Source organism: Osmerus eperlanus, chromosome 3 (assembly GCF_963692335.1).
Source record: "Osmerus eperlanus chromosome 3, fOsmEpe2.1, whole genome shotgun sequence".
NCBI classification, from domain to species: Eukaryota; Metazoa; Chordata; class Actinopteri; order Osmeriformes; family Osmeridae; genus Osmerus; species Osmerus eperlanus.
Window position 1 is genome coordinate 17,673,107 of NC_085020.1, and position 22,870 is coordinate 17,695,976.

At 45.9% G+C, this 22,870-nt stretch overlaps 1 protein-coding gene across 13 annotated transcripts in view; it reads right to left on the reverse strand.

Annotated features, from left to right (window-relative positions):
* dachd (dachshund d) overlaps positions 1–22,870 on the reverse strand; it is a 100,394-nt gene that overhangs the window by 33,347 nt on the left and 44,177 nt on the right. For 7 of the 13 annotated variants that reach the window (XM_062457532.1, XM_062457523.1, XM_062457531.1 and 4 more), the window contains exons 2-3: positions 13,980–14,095; positions 7,035–7,214 (exon numbers count right to left, since the gene is read on the reverse strand). In XM_062457532.1, coding sequence (XP_062313516.1) covers positions 7,035–7,214; positions 13,980–14,095 — 296 coding nt within the window. The remainder of the gene's footprint in view (positions 1–7,034; positions 7,215–13,979; positions 14,096–22,870) is intronic. The other 6 variants (XM_062457533.1, XM_062457528.1, XM_062457535.1 and 3 more) reach the window with 3 other exon arrangements.

Below are 22,870 nucleotides of genomic sequence, written 5' to 3' on the forward strand. Positions count from 1 at the left end.
TCACGGCGCTCCAAATTAATCTCTGCAATTAATGGAGAACGAGGCCTAACGCTGATGAGGTCTGACAACTCAACTGGTCAGTGGGTGTTTTTTTCTTTTTATATAGCTCAGCCGCGGCTATTGAGAAGTAATCGCATGAGACAGTCAAACAAATATTTGCATGACATGTGGTTTGTTTAGTGTACGTGCCCCCCCCCCTTTACTCGTTTTCTCTCTCTCTCTCTTTCTTTTTCTTTCTCAACCCTGCCCCTCCCCTCTCTCTGCTCTACTAATAATGCCAAAACACTGCTGCCACTCAAAGATGACAAAACTTGATACGGATCATTACGGAAATAATGTTGAATCAATTCCCCCCTTGTTATTGTAATCTATTTCTGCCGTTGTCTGCATTTGTGAGGGCACGTTTTTTTTTTTACCAATCATGCATATTCAGATTTTAACGCTGATGTTTAACAGCCAACGCAGCCGGAATTAAAAAACAGGACATTGCGTTTGACTTCATTAAAAAACAAGAAATGATTATCAAGTTTATCTTTGAAACGTCTATTAAAACGCTTGTGACTCTTTGCACTTCGTCTGTCACCTGGGTCCCCTGAGCACTGCACACTAATAGAGATGGTGAAGACTTACTCCCTGGGGGGAGGGAGAGCAAGGGAGGGGAGAGAAGGAGAGAGAGGGAGAGAGAGAGAGAGAGAGAGGGGGTGAGAGAGACAGGGGAAGAGAGTATGGGAAAGGAAGGGAGAGAGGAAGAGAGAGGGAGAGAGAGGGTGAGAGAGGGGAAGAGAGAGTATGGGAGAGAGGGGGTGAAAGAGAAAGGGAGTGATGGAGAGCGGAGTGGGGGTGAGGGAGGAACACAAACAATCAAGTTTAGGTTACACAGACAGACAGACAGACAGACTATGCATAACAGTTCTGTTTTTCCAGCCTCATCTGTCTATCTCACTTACTGCCCTTGCGGTCCCTCTGTCCTCTCATACAGGATCTGATTAACTTGATTCCAATCCCAGCTATCCTCCAAAACAATGCCAGACACAGCCTGACAAAGATGGCCGACAGACGCACGACGCTGACACTCATTTGGCACATGCAGCCATCAGTTCTGGATGTGCTATGAATTACCCTGGTTGAGGAGACATGGAGTAGTGGATGGTAGTGATATTAACTTTGTGATATTAACTCTTGCTTGAGGGCATCTTCCAGCTAGAGCAGCAGGAAGAAGACCCCCCTCCCTTCCCCCCCTTCCCCCCTTACGTCTGGCCCACATTTAGACAAGCACGCTAGGCCACCAGCGCAAGCTGAGTACCCGGGCTATAGTCTGCGCTAGCCTACTAGGCTAGGCTAAGCTCTGTATGGTCTGGGCTGGATGGAGCTGCGATCCAGAGAGCTTTATTATTAGCCGTGACATACACAGACTAATTAAAACGCAGCAGTGGAGCTGCTAGGACAGCTGGCACAGAGAGTGTGACCAAAGAGATCCCTATCAAAGAGCAAGAGGCACTGTGTACATGTGTGTCTATGTGTCCTTGTGCGTGTATGTGTGTGCGTGTGTGTGTGTGCATTTCTGTGTCTGTGTGTTGGCGAGTGTCCGTGTGTGTGTCATCTGTGCATGTGTGTCTTCTTATGTGCCTGTGTCCATATGCCTATAAGTGTATGCAAGCGTTTGTGTTTGTGTGTGTGTAGGTGCGAGTGCGTGGGTGTACCTGCATCTCTATCATCGATCATCAGGTCCTGGTTTCCTCAGTGACCAGCCATGTACAGTATTGCAGACATCACACTGTGCAACAGTTACAGTCATTCAACACACCACGACTCCTAAACACACAGTGTGCAGAGGCTGTAGCATGTTTATGCCTCCCTTCTAAGGGCATGGCATGATTAACACCTAATCACAGCAGCCTAGCAGCGGCAGAGCATGTACTGTTGGAGGTACGGCAGAACAAAGAGCTATCCTGCAGAGCTGTAAACACGACATAACGTTCACATGTTCTCCAGACAGATGCTCTAAGCTCGTTACACAGGCCCTGCAACGTGACCAGCCAGCACCACCTACAGAGCCATATCCTGTGCATTGATCTCACTCTGTGACAGGCTAACTCTCTCAGTCACGGACGGCTTGTATGGAGCTTTTACCTTCTGTTTGAGCAGTGTAGCCTTGCTCTTCCTACTGCTGGAAGCCCAGGCAAACTGAAACGACAACAAGTTTCACCGCACCCCTTTAAAATGAATACACCGTGAATAATTAAAGAGGGCTAAAGGTTTGTTATCTGTGCGACCGCGAAAAACGCAAAACCACTGATGGGGAGAAAATATGGTTTTAACAAGTCGATAATGGCGAGAGGAACACGGATGGCTTAATCAATGCAGCCCGCTCCGTTTGCAAACAAGGACCTGAATTATAACGCCGATAATTGATTTCCTTCCAGATCTTTCTTCGGGTTTTTTCTCTTTCTCTCCTCCATGTGATGTCATCGTTTATTGATTCCTTCCCACCAGTGAGGGATGATGGGAAGTTTCTAGAGTTTGTTTTCGCCTGTGACTTTTGCTCCACCACCCCCCCTCCCCCCCCACACACACACACCCTCCATTTGAAATGTGCAAGCTGTACCAGCAGCTTAACCAAAAAGGATTAAGTCCCATACCCAACTGAGAACACAGATAATGCTCTGTAATTGGTAAAAAATGAAGATGAATGGGACAGCCAGATAAGGACCAATTAGCTGCTGGGAGCGTACAGCTGTGGTCTCCTCGCACGTCTCTCTCAGGGGCCGAGGCCCCCTCTTCCCTTCTCTCTAACTCTCTCTCTTTCTCTCCCTCACCCAAACAAACACACACTCTCTTTTCTCTCTCTGTTTTCTCTCTCTCTCTGTCTTTAATTCTCTCTCTTTTCCGCACACACTCAATCCCACGCACATCAACGCAGACAACACCACATAGACCCCCCAGGGAGGAGGCATCCATGAATGTTTGTCAATCAGCCGGTATCCTAGACGTTGCAGGTCCAAAGTAACCCCTCTCAGGCCACCCTGCTACACAGGCTCCCCTCACTCAACTGGGGCTGGGAGAGGCTAATACAAGGGGCTGAAGTTTCTAAAAGTTAGCAGTGTGGCTGTACACAAATTAGCCGGAGCTTCCTGGGAAGGGCAGTTGGTTGTATTTTTGAGTTTGTCAGAGAGTCCATGTTTACCAGGATGGGGGATAGGTAAGTGCATAGAAGGTTTTCCTGTCGCGGCCGCATCATGGCATCATCTGTCTGAAGACGGCAGGAATTCCCATATCTAATTACAGACAGGATTTAAGGTCCATTAGTGTTGCCGTGGTGAGGGGGTCTGATGGGTGGTGGCCAGCGAGGGAGGATGGGAAGGTGGGGGGGGGGGGGGGGGGGCGGGTCAGAGGAGGGGAAAGAGAGATGGGGGGGGCGGTTGTCAGAGGGAGAAAAAAAGGGAAAAGAAGGTGACAGAGAGAGATAGATAGATAACAAAACACACACAGAGACAAAAGAGAAGCACATAGAAAAAGACAGAGGGTTCTGGAGATGGGTCTTATACACTCACCCCACACACAAACACACACACACCCCTCCTCCTTGCTCAAGGTCTAAAACACTTCTTTTTTTCCCTCCCCTCCCTTCCGCAAAAAAAAGCAATTCCTTCTCTTGAAATTGGCAGGTGTTTGTTAGTGGGCAGCGGACAATATTTTCTCTCCCAGTAATGAAGGTTGTGTCTGGGGTCAGTGCTCAGGGAGGGAATGACTGGCTGGTTATCCCCCTCAAGGCCTTGTGCCACACGTGCTATGCTCACTCTGTGATCTGTAATTGTGGCATTTCCTGAGAGGCACAGGAACAATCCGCATTGTATAAAGAGAGGGCTCTCTCGCTCTCCCCCCGCTCTTGAAGAGAGGGTCATGGAAAATCAAAGAGAGAGAAAGATAGAAGGGGGGGGAGAGAGAGAGAGAGTAACTAAGGGTGAGGCCTTCATTCTAAAAATGTTTCCTCTGTTTGTTTCCATCTTCCCCTTTTGCTCTGTCTCTCATTCTCTCATTCTCTTCTCTCTCTCTCTCTCTCTCTCTCTCTCTCTCTCTCTCTCTCTCTCTCTCTCTCCTCACCTCTATCCTTCTCTCTCTTGGTCTCTGACAGGATGTCTGCTTATTTTGGCTGGCGGTTTTAACTGGCTGTTTTTCCTTGATAATTAATAACACTGATGCAAACAGGAAGTGCTAATTGATGAATATTTCATGCGGGCGGGGGGCATGGGGGGGGGAGAGAGAGAGAGAAACATTAGCCAGTTACATTACATCAACACAAACACAACAGAGAGCAATCCAACTCCACGAACAGAGTGTCCTTCACTGCCTGCCTCTGGCACGATATGCCCCAAGCAGCCCACAATGCTAGCTCTACTTCACAGGAGAGGAGGGGGGGGGGGGTGAGCACCTGTGTGGTAGGTTACTCAACACAGCTGAGTTTTCACATGGGTTTTTCGGGCCATTTTCTCTATTCACTTGGTCTTGAACGTACTACACTGTTTTGTTGTATCAAACGTTAGTATAACTAGTACAATTACACACCTCAGAACCTGAGTTATTGTGATTATCAATTCTTCTTCTTTTTGGTCTTACAATTTCAATGTGCATTATTCCCTGGTCAGCACTTTCAGACTAGTATAACTACCCCCATGTATTAATGTAATTATTCTGTATTATATAGTTATTACATATAGTCATTTAGCAGACACTCTTATCCAGAGCGACTTACAGTAAGTACAGGGACATTCCCCCTGAGGCAAGTAGGGTGAAGTGCCTTGCCACCGCTCAACCACCTGACTCCCCTCAGTTATTAGATGTTAAATCCTTCTTCCTTTTCTTCTTCTCTTTCAACACTTTTTTTACAGTGCATAGTCATCCCATGCCCATGAGCTTCCCTGCATTGTCACCAGCAGCAGTGAGTCTGGCCCTAACCAGGCTGTGGCCCGACACAGTTCTCCAGCTGCACAGTCATGGCTATATCTGTCAACCGCTTAACAGGCCTGCATTCCACAGGCGGAGAGTATGACACACTAGGAAAGACTGTATCACTGGAACTCCTGTCACACCACGGAACTGGAGGAAGGAGACCGCATTCTGTTTCAGGTAAAGTAAAAAAATATATATTTGAATCACAATTGTGATAGCAATAAATTGGTGTATTCCGTCTCGTCTGAAAACACTAACCAGGGAAGGATTATGAGAGAAAAAAAGAGCCAAAGATGACAAACAAGAAGAAGACATTTTTTAATTCCCCACTAATGTTGCATTCTGCCCTAAATGACCAGAGAGAGACGAGTGGAGAAGAGTGGCCTGATAGTGCGCGTTAAACGGGGAAGGCAGCTCCCTGTTGTGTTCTGTGGGCCCGGCTGAGGGGACAGGAGAGGAGAGGACAGCAGGCCATATATCTCCAGCATATTATCAGGATGACTCTGCTGGCCACCCTGTCACAGGAGAGTGCTTGATATAAACAAGAGATTGCTGCGACACCCGGTAATCAATATTAGGATGGCTTCAGTACCAAACATCATTTGTCTCCGAGACCATTCCTTTGACCAAACGAAGCATTAATTCAAATCATAAATCTGGGCTGATTTAAATGCGCGGAGGGAGAAAGAGAGATGGAGAGGGAAGGAGAGAGAGAAAGAAAGAGAGAGGAGACAGAGAGCGAGGTCCCCTGTCTTCTGCCTGCCTCTGCCCCTAATGATTTATTTTCTACATTTCTGCGAGCGAGAGATTTGTCCATAGGCAGTGACAGGTCACCTTCAAACGCCACTGGCAGACTGTTCATCACCATGCAGACGAGCATCTCATCGCGGCGAGTAAATATTAAAGGAAAAGAATCCAATTGATTGTGGATGGGGAAGAGAGGCGTCTCCGCCATATATTTCACTCAGGGAGCTAATGCTGCGCTGCAACACAGACCATCCAGAATTATGATTCTTCAGGGAGCCTGGCTGTGTGGCTGGCTGGCTGGCTGACTGACTGGCTGTGTGTGCCTGGGCTCAAGGTTACAATTTAAATTGTAAAAAGATAAAACAGTTTCTTATTAGCTCCATTGCCATATAGCCTTGCCGTTCGTATTCACATTTATCTTTATTTCTGTGACCTCGTAGACATGTTTCTTTTCTTTTTTCATTCTCTCTCTCTCTCTCTCTCTCTCTCTCTCTCTCTCTCTCTCTCTCTCTCTCTCTCTCTCTCTCTCTCCCTCTTTCGCTCTCTCTGTTCTTTGGATGGGATGACCTCAAGGTTTCATGCTCTCCACTATGACCATTGTGGTTAGAAACCCGTCCTAGCCTACTATACAGTGTCAAGTAGGTTATTCTGTCTGAACCATGTTCATAGTCAAGCCACTTAGTATTGTATGTGAATCAAAACCACAATTTAGCAATCAAAGCTTTGGGGGGATTACATTGCTTTTATAATTCGTAATAGGCTCATGATTCAACAATATATTATCGTTCTCCACAATACGCTAAGTGGCTCTGTGTGATATTACCCCAAATCCTCTCTGTATTTCAGGGCTAATAATTAATTGAAATGGCACATAGTGGAAAACCAATGCAATTAAATTAAAAAGGCTGAGTTAACAGCTGTGAGCTTTGGGAAACCGTGATCAGGATTTCACTTTTTATTTCTGGAAGTAAGTACGATACTCTTTGCCTTTTGATGATGAAGGGAGGAGGTTTTTTAATCTGCGCCAGAGAACGTGTACCCTTACCTTGTGCTTTGCCTGGCCGTACTTGTGTAGGTGAACTGCTAGCTAGTTAGCCTGTCAAAATCTTTGGTTCAAAACCAGCTGTGTGGATTGAATAAGGTGATTCTCTCGACAAAATGACAGTGTATCAACTATGCACGTAATCTTCCAGACATTGTGTGTGGGGGTGTATGTATGTGTTTCTCTTTGTTGCACACACTGTCTCTTTGCACACATCCTCTGTGTCCTTGTTGTGTTTTGCGTGTGTATGCGATTGTGTGAGCAGTACTCATGCGCACGTGTGTGTGTGTGTATTTACATGAGCGTGTGCGAAGGGCTCCCTCACCGACGCTGGAGCTCAGGTCTCCATTCTCACCATCGACCCCATGCTGGTTGGCGTTGCCGTGGTAACTGCTCATCACCTCCAGCTTGATCTTCTTCACCTTCATGGCCTCAGCGATGGCGGCATTGGCAGCAGCGGCCGCAGCGGCGGTCAGGCCTGGAGAGAACGAACAGCCCCAACACTAATAAAAATCTGAACCAATGACGACATTTCGGTTTAGACTGAAGGAGAGGAGTTTTGAAGATGATGTGTTTTTGTTTTGTTTTGTATTGGGGGGAGGGGTGAACACAGAACACAACTAGTGTTACGTATAGACGTGCTTCACCTGGAAAAGACTACGACTTAAGACTGTTCTTTCAGGTTGTTGGAACTTCTGTTCCAATTGTTGTAATTCTGTTTGCTTTAGATTTAAATTAACATTACCAAACTTTAATGAAATCAAGTTTTTTTCATGGATTTTGGACAAACCCTTTTAATTTAACATGTTTTATCTAATTTTATATGTATATATATATGTATATGGGTTTCCCGCAGAAAATGTGTTAGTTAAGGTGGTAGGGTGTTGTTTGCTGTCAGACCGGGGGGAGGGGACGACAACAGCGGACATTGCTATTTTTTTTCCCGACGACGTAGTAAAGGCGTGTAAGGTGTGTAAGTTTGAAAAACTAGAAAGCGGCATGGCACTTCACTTCATCGCCTACTTCACCGAGACAATCCGATGTTGGCTATTCAACAAATGTAACCTGCCACATAGACTGAATAATGATCAACATTACTATTCAAAATCTCTATGGATACACAGCGCCTCTCGTAGTGGCACAGCTCTTCAGCCTTTCAGGATTACGAGGCTACGCAAGCAGCTAAACAGTTTTGTGTGTGTGTGTGTGTGTTGGGGCATGGGGGGGGGGGGGTGTCATCATAAAGGAACTAACAAAGGATTCAATGTTCCTTTTAGCACTTTTGAGTTATGGGACATACAGTTCACCCCTGAGAAGGTGTCATATGTCTCAAACATAACTGGTGTATGGTGGAATTTCTTTGCAATACCACAATGAGTCAATGTGTTTTTGTTATTGACCTCTAGTTATTTTTGTTCCCCTCACAAACACGGACGTTGTGTTCTGATGTTAGCCGTTGGATTCCATCAAGCTTAAACAAAGCAGGTTCCTGAGGGGGAAGCATGCGTGTTTCCTCCACCAGTGAGGTCATCCAGGACCTGAGACAGTAGATGCTGCTTCAAATCCTCCACCGTTCGACAGTCTAATCCTGCCAGAGAGGTGACCTCATGTGGACGACGACTGGGCCTTCGTGAACAGATCTTGCTTCTCCATTAGCAGTTGTTAGCTCTGAGATAACTAGATGTATTGATCGTGTGAGTGCAAAGATGTGCATTATTTACCATTGATTTATCAGAAAATGAGCCCTTGCAGAATTGTTCCCTTATTGTCACTGTACTGACTGAACTAATTAAAGCGCACTCAAAGTAATATGTTTTCAGCCGATGAGCCAGGCTGTATTTGTCTCCTGGGCCCGGCGAGCAATGGTACAATGGTACCATTGATTACGATGGTAAACATTCAGTACAGCCCATTACTGACCATGAGTGATACTCTGTTTAATGTCGCGCTTGTCTCAGAGTGCAGCGGCATCGCAGGTGTGTATCATCACCGCTCTGTTACACGACAGAGACATGGCCGGAAAGACGATTAGCTCCGCATCTGAAGGGAGACACAAGGAGACCGAACACGTGGCTCGAATACACTTAACAGTACGCACACGCACACGCACACACACACACACACGCACTAACCCCAGCTGAAAGGCAGATGGTGTGAGCCACTCTGAGCCTTAATGACATGGAGGTGCATATCATTTAAAGCCTTGTTTGCATCCCGAAATACATCAAGACCATATTGATGCACGCTATACAACATGTCCGAGAGGACTCTCTCGTTTGCAGCGAGGCCCCAGTCTGCTATTGCATATGCATGGGGGGGCATGTGTGTGTGTGAGGGGGGGTGGGGGAGTGGTGCTCACGAGAAGGTGATACTTCGCCCACATAATGAATGTGGCCTCTGCCCGTCCTGAAGGTCAGTTCTCGTTTTGCGTATAATGGAGCGGGAGAGTCAACCGTCGTCCCAAATGAGACGTATGCAGAACAGAATGCAGAGTAAATATTGAAATCACATCAGAAGAGGCGGGGCGGTTGCTGCTCTGCATGGCTCAAAGTCAGGTGGCTACCGAGAGGCGTTTTGTGTGGACATGGGTGTGAATACACTTTACTGCTCGTTGTGCTTGTTCGGTCACATATAGGCGAGGAAGAAAAAAAAGTCGAATATACGGGAAGAAAAAAGGAACAGGAACTGTATACACAGACACACGGTGACCCGAGACAATCTGTTCATTCACAACTCAAACATGAATGAGACGGGCCTCCACACCCATCTCTGACTTAAGACACAGACGGCATGAAATGAAGGCCATACCACTGGTAATTCTTTCATTTCTCTGGATCGCACATGTCGCCGCCTCTTAACACGCCGCGCCCCTCTATAGTCGGTCTCGCAGGGCCGCGGCAGGAAGCTGGCACACAGGCCAGAATATTTATTAAGCTCCTGGACGACTCAACACCCACAAGATCCTGACCCCACTCAATGCTCATCTGCATTCATTACTATGCAAACAAAACAATCCTGCTTCAGTCCTGTCCTCCAATGTCACCTCTGTAGGCACGCAGTGGTGTCTGTCTCTCTGCTCACGCAGGCAGCTAGGCGGACACACGGGCAGCCAGACGGACCGACTAACAGACAAGACACAGACAGGTCGGCTCACAGGGACCAGACAGACAGATAGACAAACTGTCCGACTGACAGACAGACGAATAAACTTGCAGAGAGTCTTCAAACGAACACGCAGCACATCCCAGGTTCAAGTGTGAGTGTGTGTCTGGGGGGGGGGGGGGGGGGGGGGGTTAAGGTACACCCCTCGCAGATCGACGGAGAGAGAGATGGGAGCGTTTAGCCCAACCAAACAGAGAATAGTCAAGGCTGGGTCAAATGGGGGTGGGGGGGTGGGGGACCGGGGAACAGCAAATAGCAGAGAGGAGGTCTGACGGTAGCCCTCGGAGCAGCTGTCATATGAAATAATAATGAAGGATCTATTAATATGCAAAGGAAGCAGCGGCAGGCTGGCTTAACGCTGTCATGCCTCCGCATATTGTCAGGATCTTCATCATTAATTAACATGCGAGCTGCCCCATACCTGCGCCAATGTCAGAACATTCCTTGCGCCGCGCCCAAATGAGCGTGCTCTCCGCAACTGACTGGCGTCGTTCAACTCGAATCAGATTCACTTCATATCGGCACACCGAAGATTTACCTTGCAGCTCTCTCTCTTTCTCTCTCTCTCTTTTGCAGAGATAAAGTTACCTGGGGCTTTTCTGTTGTGTTACGGTTGTAAATGTACTACGACCAGTACGGAAAATACCGGAACCAGGCCGGGAGAGAGACGTCAGCACGTAGCGCCAGCTAATTTTATGCATGGGCTGGTGTCGGCCCGGCAGTGACAAACTGGGGTTGAGGAACCGGAGCCACTCCTAGGTGCATCGGCGCTCTTGAACTGTGCTATTCGCATCATGACAAATTTAGCATCAATTACAACGTGCGCTAACCTTATGTCAAGCGTGGGGACTGGAGAGCGAGCGTGTGTGTTGGTTGTGTGTGTCAGAGAGAGAGAGAGAGAGAGAGAGAGAGAGAGAGAGAGAGAGAGAGAGAGAGAGAGAGAGAGAGAGAGAGAGAGAGAGAGAGAGAGAGAGATGGGGGGAAGGAGAAAGCGCTAGGGAAATTACACTAAATTGCCTAGTGTTTTATAAGGGATAGATATTGTACTGCTATATCCACACGCACACACACACACACACACACACACAGGCAAACACTCACACAAACACAGTCCGACACCATTTCATGATCACATGGTTCTCATGGTCTTTCGCAGTGTGTTCCAGTATGTACTCTCTTGGTAACATCCAGGTGACATCCGTCTGCGTGAGGGGGAACGCCGCAGGGTTGTGTTACTGAGCAGAGTGCACGGCGGACCCAGACCCTGGTCCTAACTAAGTTATCCAGATGCTGCTGTTTAAGCAGCGTCCAGAGCCGGGGAGGGCTGAGGGTATGTCATCTCACCATGTGTCACTCCGCAGCATTTAATCTGATTTTAGAGAAGTGGGGGGTGGTGGTGGTGTGTGTGTGTGTGTGGGGGGGCAATCTCCCTGGAATGCATCAGCATCTGGACACACTCCAGAGCAACCCTTTTCTGGGGGGGGGGTCACACACACACACCTACCTACCTACATTTACATTACATTCAGTCATTTAGCAGACGCTCTTATCCAGAGCGACTTACAGTAAGTACAGGGACATTCCCCCGAGGCAAGTAGGGTGAAGTGCCTTGCCCAAGGACACAACGTCATTTGGCATGACCAGGAATCGAACTGGCAACCTTCAGATTACTAGCCCGCTTCCCTCACCGCTCAGCCACCTGACGCCCCGTCACCTACATGCGTGTTTCATGTGTTGTGGCACCCAGATAGATGATTTCATTAGAGGTAAGTCCTAACTGTGATAAGATGTCCTTCTCGGAGTCAAACTAGAGTCAAGGGCAGAAGAAGCATGGAAACAATGTGTCGTACGTGCATGTTTTTACTGTTGCATACTGAGGAACAATAGACGTGAAGTACTCTGGGACGCTCTCAAACACCCTTTACTGGTTGAATAATCTCTGTGACCCTGTTCTAAGTTAGCTGTGGGGAATTAAAACAAACAAAAGCTTCCCGAAATAGAATGAATATAAATTAAGAGTGATGCTTCCTTGCATTAGTTATGGCAGTTTCTCGTCTCCCCAGGCAAGCAGGGAGATTGTGTTATTGAGCGATTCGCTGGATCTTGGTGCATGGAACCATGCAGAGAATTTTCTGCCTAATTTTGGTTAAATGGGCGTCACCTGCCTGAGACAGATGGGGGGGTCTGGCCAGCCAGCAGAAACGCCAGCAGGATTTTCATTTGCAAATCCACCGTCAAGAGAGAGAGAAGACATGCTGCTGTGAACACCTTCTCCTCTTTGGCGGCGTGAAGTAAACGTTTGGTGTCGTTTTTTTTTCCTTGACTTCACTGAATTTCCAACTATTTAGCCAGCGTGCTTACAGTAGAACAGATGCAGCTCTAATTCTTGTAAGGTAGTATACTGGGGACAGACAGACAACATTCGATGTGCCTCTTTAAGATCATTTCAGGGACATTGCATTTTGAGACCAATCAATGAATGTGTTTCAACACGAAGACTGACGTTAATTAACCACTGTTAGTTATCTACTTGTCTGTGGCTATTTGCCATTATCATATCTGTGTCGCCAGTCAAACTTGGGACGGGTTTGTTCATTGTTCAGCAAATGTGTTTATTGTGTCACAGTAGCGACAAAGCAAGGCTTATCGTTAACCGGCACTTAGTGGAAAAGTCTTCCGTCACACAAAGGCGGCAATAGACCCAAGTTATGAGAGACACCAAAAAACCTCAATTACGTTATCTCCCTCCCCTGAATACCCAGACTAAATGTCAAGATCATGGACTCCCTCCGGGCTTAAAGGGGATGATATCAAAAGGCTTTTCTGTTGCTTTATGTTCCACTAAATAAAACTGGGCTTTTCTCATCTCGGTCCCTGCCTGTGTTCCTGCTGCCCTTTCAGTTCTTCGTTCCCAATAAGACAGCGATAGTGTGTGACCTCACCCACAGTCCCACAGTTCAAAGCCACGGCAGTCCAGCAGCCTCCATTGTTAAGGATGGCCCAATCTGTGTTTGCTATTGAATTTCAAACACTTCACCGACACCTCTGCTCTCTTGCGTTCTCTCTCTCTCCCTCTCTCCCTCTCTCTCTTGCTCTCAGAAACCCACTTGTGCTGTTTTTTTTTGAGAGATAGGAAAATATGTTTGTGATACATGCGCTGGAGCGTGGCCAATCTTTCAAGCAAACCTGTAGATTGTAGAAAACGGTGGCAATGAAAAGTACTGTATTTCCTTTTTTCTGTTTCGACTGGATGGTAGTTTCTGGTTGGTTAAACATAACATGTGCGGTAGTTAAAACGAAGACTTAAGAGAACCTAACAACGGTACAATATCATTAAAGACAGGCAGAAAGCATAATATGCAAATGAGAGCATTTGCAGCCAGCGACATCAAAGCAGTCACAATGAAATCAGCCACAAATAGAACAAAAGCATTAGCTGCAATAAGACTTGCCCCTGGGCTGCGTTAGGGCAACAAACGGTTGTTGTTGATTCTTGTGGCGATAAGCTTGCTTTAGCATCACCAGTGCCTATGTACATACACCAGTGGAGTGGATTTAATCGCACTAATTAGAATGCTCTCAAGGCAAAAATCGACCAAAATAATCTGAGAAAATAATTCCACTCTAATTTATTCTCCCTCCGTGCAGCTCCGGAGGAGAATAGCAGGATGTGTTTCATTTTTTTCTTTTTTTCGGTGAAGGATTGGAGGACGCCAGCGTCTGGTGTCTGGCGTGGTGGTTGGGTGCATGTGTCAGTTTGGTCTGGTTGCCATTTAGAGGACAAACCACGGGACGCTGGGATGCCACTGGGGAAGGGAGGAGGAGGGTGAGCGTGAAAGAGGGAGAGGGTGTGTGTGTGTGCGATAAAGAGACAGAGAGATAGATAGCTAGATAGATAGCTAGATAAAGGGAGAGACGGAGACAAGACAGGGAGGTAATGACAAGAGAGGAGAGAGAGGGGGGAGAGAGAGAGACAGAGAGAGAGAGAGAGAGAGAGAGGGAGAAACAGAGAAAGAAAGAAAGCGAGAGACAGACAAACAGACAGAGACACAGAGAGAGAGACAGAGACAGACTACCGTACCTGTGGGGGGTATCATCCCCGGGGACATGAGTCCAGGGACAGAGTGGGGCATGATGTGTGGGTTCTCTGGTGAGGTCACACTCTGGGTCCTCTTAGGGGGCCTTCCCGGTCTGGAGCTGGAGAGGAGGAACGGACAGAGGGAGAGACGGATGAATAGAGGGTAGGTGGGTGGGAAAAAACACAGAGAGTGGGGGAGGAGGTGAAGGGGGGGGGGGGGGGGCGGGAGTGAGGGGAGGGGTGAACACTTTAGACCTTTCCAGAATGCAGTTCCGTCGACGAAACAGCTAACATTGGCTGTAAGTAAATAAATTCCTTTTCAAGGACAGTTGCTTTCTGCAGCTCAACATAATAGACTTCCATAACTAATTAGATTACACGGTGAATTCATTTCCTTTATTGAAGATCAACCACTTTTTAGATGCATAATTCATGCCCCGTAGCTCGTTACCTGCTCCTCTGTATTAATATCCAGGCACTATTTGAATTGCCTCGTTTGCATATGCTAAAATCCAGTGCGCGCGGCCCTTGGCCCGAAATTACATGTTAACTTGTTATAATTATTGCAGTCAGGCCACTATTGATTTATGAGACTTAAAAAAACCAAATATGTGTAGTTCTGGTAATGAATGATATTTTAAGGTTCTTCAGGAAATTAAAAGGCAATGGCTGCCTTAGGAAATGTTCTGCTTGCTTGATTTAATGCGTGTCTTAGCTGGAAGGTGGTGTGACAAGGGTGATTCAGACTTGTTGGACGTTTTCTGATGGGGGACTTTTATTACTGTAAACGAGGGCCAGGGATCTAGCTGTGATGAATGAGAGTGCCAGATCGCAAGGGAGGGGGGAGGGGGGTAACAGGGACAAGGATGGGGGAGCTAAGAGTGTGAGCCCCCCCACACACACACACACACACCCCCATGAGCTCTAACACGTCATACTCATTCACATCTGACTCTACCACCCGTTTGTATTACGATCGATATCTATTTGAGCTGGCTTAGTTATGGATCTAGGGAAAAGCCTGAGGGCCTGTATTACAAAAACTCGTTTCGTGATGAAGAGCTGAGACGTGTTAGCATGTGTGTTCCTCATCAGGCAGGAGTCCAGGTGTGTCAGATGAAGATGGAGGACCATGAAACGACACTAGCTGGGATGTTCCAGACACAGAAGCTCATAGATGACTCGGCAGCCCAGAACAATGTGATGTCAATCAGCTCTTCATCTTCAGAGACCAAATGGAAAATACAGAACCAAACATCTTTTAAAATACAGATTATTTGAACTGGATTTGATTATGCCATCTGGTTAAGGCGAAGGTGAGGTTAAGGTGTGAGAGAGAGAGAGAGAGAGAGAGAGAGAGAGAGAGAGAGAGAGAGAGAGAGAGAGAGAGAGAGAGAGAGAGAGAGGGAGAGAGGGAGACAGAGAGAGAAAGAGGGAGAGAGGGAGAAAGAGAGAGAGAGAGAGAGAGAGAGAGAGAGAGAGAGAGAGAGAGAGAGAGAGAGAGGGTGTACAGTATGAGCTGGCCAACACTCTCCCTCAGTCTACAGTACAGCAGGGCTGGATGCAGAACTATCCTGCTCAATGTGCTGCTTTGTATGGCTGTGCCATTATGAACTCAAGAGAGACAGAGAGAGGAGGACAGAGAGAGAGAGAGAGAGAGAGAGAGGGACAGAGAGGCAGGAGAGAGAAACAGCTAGAGAAAGAGAGAGGGAACAAATGAGTACCCGCTCGACCCAGGGACGACTGGAAATGTAATTCCTATTTCTATAGAAGCACCTCTTTGATCTTATGAGAGGCAGAGATCGCAGACAGTTTTGCTGTCATCACTTTCACTTGTACTCCGCTTGAATTATTTATGAAAGACCTCGATAGAGGGCATGTGATGGGTAAAAAGGCTTTTTTTTCTCCCGTCACATTACTAAAAGCAGAAAAACTCAAATGGACGAAAATGTCACATCGACTTTCGATCGCCCGGAGGATCAGTGAGTGAGGGAACTCAGGCACATTTACTGGTGCCAATGTTTAGAGAGTCAGTTGGACTAACTGTCGGGCTGTATAGACGAGATCATTGCAGCTGAATGGGGTGGACTACATACAGTTAGGTCCATAAATATTTGGACATTGACACAATTTTCATCATTTTGGCTCTGTATACCACCACAATGGATTTGAAATGAAACAATCAAAATCTGCTTTAAGTGCAGACTTTCAGCTTTAATTTCAGGGTATTTACATCCAAATCAGGTGAACGGTGTAGGAATTACAACACATTTTATATGTGCCCCCCCCCTTTTTAAGGGACCAAAAATAATTGGACAAACTAACATAATCATAAATCTAATTGTCACTTTTAATACTTGGTTGCAAATCCTTTGCAGTCAATGACAGCCTGAAGTCTGGAACCCATAGACATCACCAGACGCTGGGTTTCGTCCCTGGTGATGCTCTGCCAGGCCTCTACTGCAACTGTCTGCAGTTCCTGCTTGTTCTTGGGGCATTTTCCCTTCAGTTTTGTCTTTAGCAAGTGAAATGCATGCTCAATTGGATTTAGGTCAGGTGATTGACTTGGCCATTGCAGAACATTCCACTTCTTTGCCTTAAAAAACTCTTTGGTTGCTTTCGCAGTATGCTTCGGGTCATTGTCCATCTGCACTGTGAAGCGCCGTCCTATGAGTTCTGAAGCATTTGGCTGAATCTGAGCACATAATATTGCCAGAAACACTTCAGAATTCATCCTACTGCTTTTGTCAGCAGTCACATCATCGATAAATACAAGGGAACCAGTTCCATTGGCAGCCATACATGCCCACGCCATAACATTACCTCCACCATGCTTCACTGATGAGGTGGTATGCTTTGGATCATGAGCAGTTCCTTCCCTTCTCCATACTCTTCTCTTCCCATCATTCTTGTACAAGTTGATCTTGGTCTCATCTGTCCATAGGATGTTGTTCCAGAACTGTACAGGCTCTTTTAGATGTTTTTTGGCAAACTCTAATCTGGTCTTCCTGTTTTTGAGACTCACCAATGGTTTACATCTTGTGGTGAACCCTCTGTATTTACTCTGGTAAAGTCTTCTCTTAATTTTTGACTTTGACACAGATACGCCTACCTCCTGGAGAGTGTTCTTGATCTGGCCAACTGTTGTGAAGGGGTTTTTCTTCACCAGGGAAATAATTCTTCTGTCATCCACCACAGTTGTTTTCCGTGGTCTTCCGGGTCTTTTGGTGTTGCTGAGCTCAAAAGTGCGTTCTTTCTTTTTAAGAATGTACCAAACAGTTGATTGAGCCACACCTAATGTTTTTGCTATCTCTCTGATAGGTTTGTTTTGATTTTTCAGCCTAACGATGGCTTGCTTAACTGATGGTGACAGCTCTTTGGACTTCATATTGAGAGTTGACAGCAACAGATTCCAAACACAAATACCATACTTGAAATGAACTCTAGACCTTTTATCTGCTCCTTGTCAATGAAATAACGAACTCCCATGAGGGAATAACATACACCTGGCCATGGAACAGCTGAGCAGCCAATTGTCCAATTACTTTTGGTCCCTTAAAAAGGGGGGGGGCCACATATAAAATGTATTGTAATTCCTACACCGTTCACCTGATTTGGATGTAAATACCCTGAAATTAAAGCTGAAAGTCTGCACTTAAAGCACATCTTGATTGTTTCATTTCAAATCCATTGTGGTGGTATACAGAGCCAAAATGATGAAAATTGTGTCAATGTCCAAATATTTATGGACCTAACTGTAACACTGTATGGACACTGTCTATGGAAGACACACTGTAAACTTGCACACACAAAAACGGCCAGTGTTGCCATTCAACATGCCAGTTTTGGATTTATTCACCGGCAAGATGAAAGATAAACAGAACTGTATGCTAGCAAATTTGTGCTGTCATTCGCCACGCCTGAGGTCACACTGCCTCTATGATGAAGTAGCTGACCAGCTGAAAAGGATCCAGATGTTACCGAGGTCAGTGGCCCAATCAAGAACTAAACAAACAAACCCCCCCAAATTGGTCCTTGTTGGTTTTGGAGTCGTGGACAGAGATAACGGCATGCCAATTTACATCTGGAGTCAGATATCATGAACAAAACTTTGAATTTGTTGTCCTATTTAAGCATTGAGAACCGGAGGGGAGGGGGGGTGTGTGTGTGTGTCCGATTTGGACTTTTCGCACACAACTTGTACAGTAGCCGGTGAGTACTGTACGCTGCTCAGTCAACATGGCTAGGCCCAACCAGGGCACAGCTCTGGGCCCAGAGAGGAGGAAGTCAACCTGGCCCCAAACAAAAGAGCCAGGCTATTTATCACCCGGCAGATGCTTCTCCTCTAAATAGCCCTGGCACAGAAACTGCCCCCCGAACTAGGCCATCAGAACAGGACGAGACGGCAAAACCTGAATTTATGATTTGGGATTTTGGGGTCTGGTTGGGAATACTGGGCTTCTCTTTTTCTTGTCTTGGCTCCACTTCTCCTCTCCCCTCCCCTCGTTTCTGTTCAGTTCAAAAGATGTGGCATGATTCAACATGCGGCAGGCTCCTACAGCCCCTGTCTGCGTGTGCTCATATCCTGCTATTGGAGCGCTGCTATTGGAGGTTAAACATTCTACCCCCCACACCCTTTGTCCTTCCCTGTAGATAATACGGGCCTCGTGATATCTCTGGCTTCAATTTAGGAAACAAAATAAGACCAGCTCTCAGAGTGGGGGGGGGGTTGGTTGGGGGTGGTGGTGGTGGGGGGGGGGGGTGCCAATATGTTACACATCTAGGGATTCCTTTTTTGTTCTACCGTGGTGAAAATAAAATAGAGTTGAACTTTCCCTGAACCAGACTTCCTCTGCTGGCTGGTTCTGTGTGCTGACCCGTTGGAGACCACACTGCAACCTGATACTATCCAACACACTACACCACGCTGGCAATCAGATTACACTGGGCCCAACAATACACTCAGAGCCGGTCCAGTTTCAATGTAACAATGCAATAAAAGCAAAGTAATTAAATTCGTGTTCTCGCACCCTTTTACAGGAAACCAGCGCAAGGTGATATGGAATAACAGGAGGTATTATACTGTACCATTACATCAGATAGCAGTGTGGCTTCAGATGTTATGGCAAAATACTGACACACATTATCAGGCCTTTCTGTCGACAAAAGCAATAAAAGGGATCCTATTACGACGAGTGACGTTAACAGAGCGATTCGAATCTGGCATAAACCAATTTTCGACACAAACAGTGTCCGGGCCGAGCAATCTCACTGTCCCTGACAGGTTTGCGCAGACAACTTCATCTCATGCGCTCCGGTTCTTTTCCTCTCGTCCTCTACACGTGGGTTATCGGCCTGCTGAAAGTTTTCCTGTTTAAAGATCACAACATTATTTCACTCAGCCTCGTGGTGAGCCATTAACCTTTTATCTCCGTCTTTGTTTGACGTTTCTAAAAGGTAAGGACGAAGATATTTATTCCATTTCCGCCCGGTCAGCCAAAACAAGCGAGTGAATCATTCCGTCTGGCGGCTTGTGTAAACAAAAGCTCTCTCCAGGCCACTGCCAATCAGACCTTATAAAATATTAACCCAATGTCATTGCCCTTTTAAAATCTCTCACCTAGAATTCCCTAATTGTTCCTTTTCTTTATCTCTCCAGAGCAGAGAGTAAATAAATTAACAAAATAGCTTTTATCGCCCTGAGTCACCTTTTAACTCTGGGATTATCAGGGGTTTATTTTTCATTTCTCTGGCTGCGATAGCGGAGCACGCCCCATTGATTGGTTTGCAAAGGTGGTGACCAGCCAGAAAAACAAGCAGCTATTGATGGAACAAAGCAGCACTTTACACTTTAGTCTGCCGTCTAGCAGACGCTCACAAGCGTTTAGGAATAATACAAACTATATATAATGACTACAAAAGAAAAAGAACATATAGGCCATATGAAAATTTGTTCACGTTTTCTGGCGTTAATCAAGTCTTTTAAAAACGAATTTGTTCTACTAAGAGATTGTGTTAAAAACCATTGAAAGGTGTGATTCTGGTCTAAATAACATCCTTTTTTATATTATCTGCAGATATGATGATGTTGTTGGTAGATGAAAAGACGCCTTGATAAAAATGAGAGTTTATTATTTATATATATATATATTGTATATAATTTTTTTTACTATACACATCTGTTTCAGCAAAACACTAACCTCTTACTTACATGTTTTACACAGGGAACTTTTCTTTTATGTTTAAGTAATGATTTAAAAAAATGATTCAATTAAATAGTGATACATGGTATTCAATCATCCATCCATCCAGCCATCCATCCATCCATCCAGCCATCCTTTGTTGGCCTATCCTCATCAGCTTCCTCTCACACCTGTCACACAGGTAGCTACATCTGTCTTATCTGATCCAGATAGCTACATTATTGCGTGTGTGCGTATGTGCTCGTGCCTGCACGAATGTGTGTGGAGCACTTTCTATATTAAAAACATTCTTTTATCTATTAGCAGCAGGAACAGCTGCATCCGCTGGTAAACTGTGAACTTTTGTTAGGGAACAATATATCACAGATGAAACGCAGGGAAAATCAAAGGCGAGGGAGAGTTAGCATCAATCCCACTAAACCCTTTCTAAAGAGCTGCCTGTCCTTAGATCCTTCCCAGGCCTGCCCACGGAGAGAGAGGAGGGGGGTGGGATAGAGAGACACAGAGCGAGAGGGAGGGATGGAGAGAGCAAAAGGAAGAGAGAGAGAGCAAGAGGAAGAGAGAGAGAATCTGCCCAATTGCCTGTCTTCCCGGTGTCTTTGTCTTGTCTGTGGTCATGCCTGATTAGGACCAGGGTGGGCGGGTCTATCAGTACCTGCTAAGACTTCTGTGTGGCCGTATGTGCGTCCCTCAGATATGTGAGACAGAGAGACAGAGTGTGAGAGAGAGCTGCATGTATATAGTGTGTGTGTGTGTGCGTGTGTGTGTGTGTGTGTGTGTGCGTGTGTGTGTGTACTTGTGTGAACCACGGAGAACTTTGCTTATCTGATTGAGCGGTTTTAAACCTCTCAACTGTGAAAAGAGAAATCAAAAAAAAAAGAAAGAAAGATGTGAAACACGATAAATCGCAGATTGTTGCAATGCATCATTAATGCTAAAAGCGGATTTCATAATTGTAGCTACATCCTATAATTGTAGAGCCCAAGATTGTTTAGCATCATTCAGACAGCTTCTGATAATGAGTAAGCAGACTTCCAACATCATGGGAATTGATGAGCGAAGCCTAATTGGTTGACTTTTGCATGCCTAATGGACGATTCCCTTAATTAAAAAGATACTGTACCAAATGTTACAAATCAGATAGTGCCAAAAGTAAATGCAGTTAATCAAATGTATGAGAATGAGCAGTTCCAGGAAAGCCTAAATGAGATTTTTAGATATGATTTTTCTCCCATTATTTATTAATTGCAAGTCCCTTTGGTTAACAAAACAGAACAGGTCTTATCTTCAAAACTCTGAGGAAATTTCATCTAACCGCGTTGACTGATCTCTCTTTTTTTCGCGAACTGCGATGCATATGAAACAAGTCTTCAAAAACAAGGCTTTAAAAAACTTCAGCTAGTCAGGGTGCCTTTGAGGATATTTAATTAAAATCTAATCCTGCATTCATTAAGGCTCACATAAATTAAGCTGTCATTCATAAGATTTATGGATTCTCATTTGCATATTGCATACAATTCATCAATTACTCAAGTATGAAAGGAGCGCATTTTCCCCAGGAGCAGCCTGCTAGCCTGCCAACATCTGAAATGAGAGAAAGAGCAGAACTGTCAAGCCGTTCACTGCTAACTTTCCCCACAATGTCTCTGCATTGATTAATCTCATTTTCTAGGCATCCCTTACAAGATTGTACACAGTCCAGCTGCACTTTTCAATTATTTCTCCTGTCCTCTCCACTAACTTTCAATGCAGAATGGGCTGTAGTGTGGAGGCGAGACGACTTCAGGCTCTTTGTTTATCACGTCTGTTTCTCTGGGACCGTCGTGAATTAGAAAAGTGAGGCTTTGGAGACACTAATGTAGCGGTTTTATAGTGAAGGTTGTCAGAGCAGGGCTCAGCGCGCTGTGACAGCACCTCTTATCTCTCCCGTCTAGAAAGGTGTGCGTCCACAAAGGCATTCTGACAGAGGGAACACGCAAAAAGGACGGACGGTGTGTGTGAACGCGCGAGAGAGAGAGAGAGAGAGAGAGAGAGACAGAGAGAGAGACAGAGAGACAGAGAGAGAGAGAGAGAGAGAGAGAGAGAGAGAGAGAGAGAGAGAGAGAGAGAGAGAGAGAGAGAGAGAGAGAGAGAGAGAGAGAGGAGGAGGAGTGGAGGAGGGGAAGCTGACTGCTGGACGCATAAAAACTCCCCTTTTGGATGGCAGGCTCTGGGAAACACAGTATGGAGTAAGTGCTTAGAGGTAGCGAAGCGTGAATGCAGCCCCAGATAAAAAGGTCAGACGAAAACAAACAGAGCACTCGCCAGGACCAATGGAAATTAATTGACTCGTTAATATGCATGGCTAATAAAGCTCCAAAAAAGAAAGAAAAAAACAAAAACTTGAATCATTGTCAAGCATTCCCCTTCCTAATGGTCCTTGTTTTCAGCTTGAGGAGGCCTGGGAGATTTGACTATGTGTATCAATCTTCTTATCAATCTCTATTGAGAGAGAGAGAGAGAGAGAGAGAGAGCGAGAGAGAGAGAGAGAGAGAGAGAGAGAGAGAGAGAGAGAGAGAGAGAGAGAGAGAGAGAGAGAGAGAGAGAGTGAGTGAGTGAGAGAGATTGAAAGAGAGAGAAAATGAGAAGAGGTGTGTTCCTTAACCCCCCCACCCCCCCTCCCCAAAAAAACAGACAGGCAGTGTGGGGGTA